Source organism: Terrapene carolina, unplaced genomic scaffold, assembly GCF_002925995.2.
Source record: "Terrapene carolina triunguis isolate 2854851 unplaced genomic scaffold, T_m_triunguis-2.0 Scaffold31, whole genome shotgun sequence".
Taxonomy (NCBI): domain Eukaryota; kingdom Metazoa; phylum Chordata; order Testudines; family Emydidae; genus Terrapene; species Terrapene triunguis.
Genome location: NW_020664382.1, coordinates 5,602,789 through 5,608,844, shown reverse-complemented (window position 1 = coordinate 5,608,844; position 6,056 = coordinate 5,602,789). Strand labels below are relative to the sequence as shown.

Genomic DNA, 6,056 nt, shown 5'->3' with positions numbered 1-6,056 from the left:
CCGGGGTTGGGGGAGCAGCATCTCCCCCACCAGCACCCCCTACCTCATCCCACTGCCATCTTCCAGGCTCACCTGTGGCTACGCCCTCTGTGCAGTGTGCACGCCTGCGCAGCTCTGCTAATTTGCGGCCCTTGGTAGGCTCTTGTGCAGCCGCACACCTTAGAGAGAACACAGCATGCAGGTGATTTAGACACAGAACTTCCATAAATTTTAATCCACTGCTGTGAAGAATCCCAACTACTGGTTATTACACATGTATCTAATTATAGGAATGTTTCTGTAGCTTCTGTTTTTAAACTAACAAAACTTCTAGGCCACTGAATTTAGCATTTTCTTGTCTTGTTATCAGCTAACTCAATCCCCATATTTTCTCTGAATTTTCTCATAGACTCAATGTTATTATTATAATTTTATTTTATTATTTATTTGTATGTATTATCCAGAAGGTCAGACTAGATTATCATAATGGTCCCTTCTGGCATTAAAATCTATGACTCTTAGTGGCTCTAGGTTCTTGGAAGCCTTCAAGCAACTCACACTTTCAATCAAGTTTCCTGTAAGTAAGGAGGGTCTCAGGTTAGGTTTCTGTGCCATCATCAAGCAACCCTTTGAGGCCCGTTAAAGTAGCTTCTCTTTATTTTCTTGTCAGTCAAATCCCTTTCTTGGTGATTATCACCTCTTACTAGGACTGTCAGTGAATTAGGAATATGTCTTGCAAGGAGCCATTCTTAGACCTTTTTCCAGATACAAGAATTGTATAGACAGCACCTGAATCTTCACCCAAGGATAGGGTGACCAGATGTCCCGATTTTATAGGGACAGTCCCGATTTTGGGGTCTTTTTCTTATATAGGCTCCCATTCCCCCCCACCCCCTGTCCCGATTTTTCACATTTGCTGTCTGGTCACCCTACCCAAGGACTGTTCTCCCTTCCACATCAATCAGGAGATCAAAATAGGATTTAAATAGTGCATAGCCCTTATGTTTAGGTTGAAATTTGACAGGTTTATTTTCAGCTGGGGAGTACCTTTTTAGGGAAAGTTTGAGCCCAATTGGTTTAGCCTTTCTCAAGAACAATGGATCAAAGCAGGGCTCAACACTCCTATGAGTGCAGGTGCATAGGGAGGAAGGCTGTTTAGCACATAATGGAACTGGTTTTCCAATTTTCATTTTTAAAAACTTAGGAAATTGCAAACAAAAACTATATTAAAAGAACGTTCAGTTTGCAAAGCGAAGCACTCAAAAAGAAATGGCCCTCTTTTGCTCATGCATTGTAGTTTAACGTTCAGTACTGTTTCTTAACCAATATACCATAATACATTGCCATTCTTCTTTATAAGACCACAGAAACATGTTTGTGGCACGCTGTAGTAGTGATTACTACCATACTATTTCTGTAATTCTGAGTGCTTCACCATGCAACCTTATTGTTCTTTTAGGACAAATTAGTAAACATATTTAGAGGTTAATTGTAGCTTTGCATCAGTCACCATTTGTGGTCAGCATGTTTTTGTGCTGCCCAAGCAAAAGACCAGGAAGCATATTATGACTTGGAGACTTATGATCTGCCCTACTGGTTTCTCCCAGCCCTTTACCTGACACAAGTACATCTTTCTCATGGCAGTGCAGCTGCACGGGCTGGAGCATTGGGGGAGGAGCCAAGGTACCACAGATTTCCACTCTCTCCCTGCCCACCAATTTGGGTTGGGAATATAGTGGCCCCACAAAATGTGTTCCTCCCTCTGGGCCGTGACCCAAAGAGGCATATCACAATCGTGTGAATCATCCCACAGGTTTCAGTAATGCCAGTTGTGTCACATTTCTTCTCATGAGCATTTCTAATTCCTCTTGTAATTTCAGTTTCTAGCATTGGCATAGAGGCAGTGAACATTTGGCTTCTCTTCAGGTCCCTTGTCATCTTGATTTAATTTTCCTGTGACACCTTCCATTTGATACACTATCTTTGTCCCCTCAACACTGACCCTCGCTATAGTTTAATGCCTTCCAGACTAGTCTATCTTCGCCGTCACCCAGAAGATTTGTTCCCCTACTACTGAGATTGAGGCCGTCCAAAGTGTACAGCTCCTTTTTCTCATAAAAAGTAGCCCAGTGTTCCATGAAACCAAACCCCCCACTTTATATCATTTACCAGGAGATCCCACTGAAGACAATGAGACTTACTTCTTTAAGGCTATTGGGAATTCGCTCGGCTGCTAAGGTCTTAGAGCAGTGCATCATTTTACATGTCATGGGACCAAATTCTTCCCTTGTCTGTGTACGTACAACTGTTGTTCAATTCAGTGGGAGCCCTTTGTGCACAACTGAGGGCAGAATTTGCCCCAATAATATGTGTTGCAACAGCTTGACATAATAGAAGGGTGAGTTATAATTAAAGGCACCATGAATTCAAATTTAGTATTTATTTATATTTTCCTTTATCAATTGAAATCAGACCTTCTATATTATTTGTATAAATAGGAATATCTTTTTAAAACAATAGTAAAAAAAAAGAGGGGGGAAGGGGGAATTCATCCCATTAGCATGGAATGAGATCCATTGGCCCATAACACACTGTGAAATAAACCATTCCACTCTTTTTATTGCCATCAGAGCAGTTCCAGACTTTTTGCCAGGAGTTTACAAACTGTTCTTACTACTGACACACATTCCATTTGGCTGGGAATTTGTGCAGTAAAAATAGTACTACACATTAGTATTCCCACTGCACAAGCATCTTGGCAAGTGGAATAATTTATCAGTATGTAGTAAGCATACTACATAGCTCATTTCCTGTACTTGGACTTGTATTCATGACTGCACAAAACCCCCTTGCTCAAGGTTGATATCATAATTTCTTGGCTGGACCCATTGTAATGTGCATACAGTAAAATCTCCATAAAAAAAATCTTTATGAAGCTACCTCCTGTCTTAAAAGACCATCCCAAAGAATCCCCTAATGTACTAAGCACAATTCTGCTCCACCTGTTAGAAAACCACCTGTGTCAAACAAACAGTTTTTCTCTGTCCCTGGTGTGGTTACTTAAGATAGGTTTGTTGTAATAACAAAGTCCCTCTACAAAGCCTGGGTTTTACATAATATACAATACCTACAGTAGGGAAAGCTGAGTGCATTAACCATGTATGAAAATACGATTTTAAAAAAAAACAACAAATGGATGTTTGGCCAGCAAGGCTATCTAATATCAATTTGAAAGATAAAGTTATTAGTTTTACCAATCAAGTGTCTGTTTAAAATAATAATGATGATAATAAATTGTACCTCTGCTGAAAACGTCCATGTCAAGTTTCAAGCCAAATGTGAATAAAAATGGCTGATCAGCCTCTTTAAAAAAAATGGGTTATAGTGAAAACACTGGAAACGTTGACAGAATCTGATGTTGCATCTGATGAAGTGGGTTTTAGCCCATGAAATCTTATGCCCAAATAAATTTGTTAGTCTCTAAAGTGCCACAAGGACTCCGCATTGTTGTTTTTTAGAATCTGAGCTGTGGAGGTGCTGCCAGGTGACACTAATTACAAACAGGCTTTTTGCCAAGTGAAGTGCAGCAAGTTCAGTTGACTCTCAGGTGTGGAGAGTGTTTTTCTTAACCCTATTAGCTGTTAGTCTGTTGGCCCATATGTTGCCCAAGTGGGGTTAACAGAAATCTACTGCTTTTATTCTTTGTGACAGTTTTGTACTGTGCATTACATGTTGTGTTGGCCTTTATTACAATATAATGAGGACAGACATTTTTATTTGCATGTATTGTGGCATAATTTCATTTTACCACGATTTTAAATGTAAATTGCTTTCAACCAGCGTTTTGGCCTGACTCTGTCCAGCAAGTGTCACAATCAATGGTACAATCCATATTTTTTGGAATTGGACATATCCCTATATGTTTTGGAAGTTGACTTGATACGTGCTTTCTTTGTCAAGGCCTGATCAAAATCCCACTGAAGTAAATGGAAACAACTCCTGTTGACTTCAGTGAGCTTTCAGTCAGGCCCCAACTACGATAAAGTAATATAACTGAGAGACTAAAAAATTAATACCTTTGATTACTCTTTGAAATTTCTGGGACAAGATAATAAAAGTTGTTATTGTAATCAAGATAATAAATAGCATTGTACTGTGGTAGATTCTGACATTTGAATATTTGTTTTCATTCTGAATCAAAACAAAAAGTCAAAATGTTGAAATTTTTCTTGGAACAGAAATTCCAAGCAATTTTGATTAGGAAACATCAGAATGTTTTGTTTCAATAATGTTGAATTGTTTCATTTTGACAGTGTCCTAATATTTTGTTTGGATAAGGTCAAAACATTATAACGCAATATCAAATATAGCTATATATGAAATATAATCTTATAATATCATAGTTTAATGTGTTAATATATAACCAACAAAATGATAAAATCAAACCTAAATGTTTTGATGTTTTTGAAATGAAATGAGAAAGTTGAAAGAATAATTTAGTCCAAATCAACGTTACCCTGAAATGTTTTGATGTACATGAAACATTACTTTTCAATGGAAAATTGTTCAATTGAAAAAATTTCAACCAGCTCTACTGTTAACCGTTTATTGTTTGTGAAAGCAGGTTTTAGTATTAGAAACTGGATAAAAATAAAAACGTTACTTTTAATCAGAACTGACCACATCCACAGCTTAAGCTTAAGTTGACCTCACATAGGGAGAAATTTGCAGCCTCTGGAATACTACAAATTTCTTTTCTTTTTTTTTTTCCAGTTTCAAAGCAAACAATTTCATGTTGTTTCACTGCATAAATACACAATGGTAAACTTTGTATCAAAACTCTCATAAATTATAAGTGTTCTTTAGCTTAGTTTTATGTCATACACATCCATTATAAGGCAGTTCTGACTCACAGGTGAATCTTAAGGAACTCACACATAGTCATTTAATCTGTAGCCACTCTGTGAAACAGAGGTCAGAGAAAGCGCATGGTTTCCCTTGTAGGCAGTTGGTGGTCTATATGAGGGAGCAGCCCTTGTTGTGCTCCTTGGTTGTGGCTGGTAAGGTAGGTTGTTCCCAGTACTCTGGCATGATGTACACAGTAGAGCTCCGCCAAGTATAGTCAAAGATGCAGAGAAAAAACCGAGGTAAAGAGCTTGCCCTATCTCATACTTCATCCCGTTGGGAAGCACGGGGTTGTAAAAATCTGTAACCACATCATTAGTAGTCCAAGAAACAGGAACCAGGCATATGAGACCAGCCAGGATGAAAAAGATTCCACCAGAGACAGCGAGAGAATTTTTGGCAGAGGCCCCTTTGACACATCGAGTGCAATGCATGCCAATAACAGACACCACACATGCCAGTGTGGAAATAACACAGGAAATCACCATCATGGCACGAGCTGCTTGAAGGTCCCGAGGCAGTGCAAGCTGAGACCGATGGACCTGGCACTGGTAGATGCCAGTGCTATGCCAGACACACTCCATCCAGAGCCCTTTCATATATGCCACAGCTGTTATAATATTGGTGCCTACGTGTGCCGTCCTCCACCAGTGAGGCAGAATAGTAGCAATTAAGGTTCCAATTAGACCAAAGAGACTTAGTAAGAAGCCCAGTAACTGAATAGCCATGCTTGCCATGTTAATGTTTGTCCTAATTATTCCATTTAATAATGTATCTCTGGTTGGCTTCCTTCTGAAAACACAAGCTTTTCCTGGGAGATATGCAGCAGTTTTACTCTGACACCTTCTGGACTCCTAATAAAAGGTAATTGAGGAAAAAGAAGTTAAATATTACCTAAATGCATTATTTTTCTAACCAGTAAGATGCATTTCAAGTGCAATTAGCATAGTTATGGCAGTTAATGATATTTTGTGGAAGCAGTGGGAAAGTAAGCTTCCCTCTTCACTTATGTAAACAGGCTTCCATGGCCTGTTGGGAAAAAAATTACAGCAAATTATGAAATTGAAAAAATATTTTAAAATAAAATATTCTTCTTCCCAACAGACTCCTCAGAGAAACATGACTTCCTTTCTAAAGTAGAAAATTAACAAGTGTTAACACTTGAATTTATA

The 6,056-nt window shown here is 38.6% G+C and overlaps 1 protein-coding gene across 1 annotated transcript; it reads right to left on the bottom strand.

The window, feature by feature from the left end:
* Nucleotides 1-4,910: 4,910 nt before the first annotated feature.
* LOC113406460 (claudin-14-like) lies at nucleotides 4,911-5,621 on the bottom strand. Its single transcript, XM_026651527.1, has one exon. The coding sequence runs from the start codon at nucleotides 5,619-5,621 to the stop codon at nucleotides 4,911-4,913; it is 711 nt and encodes a 236-aa protein (XP_026507312.1).
* Nucleotides 5,622-6,056: the final 435 nt, after the last annotated feature.

Coding starts and splice junctions, on each gene's coding strand:
- LOC113406460 (XM_026651527.1), bottom strand. CDS start 5,621: ATGGCAAGCATGGCTATTCAGTTACTGGGCTTCTTACTAAGTCTCTTT.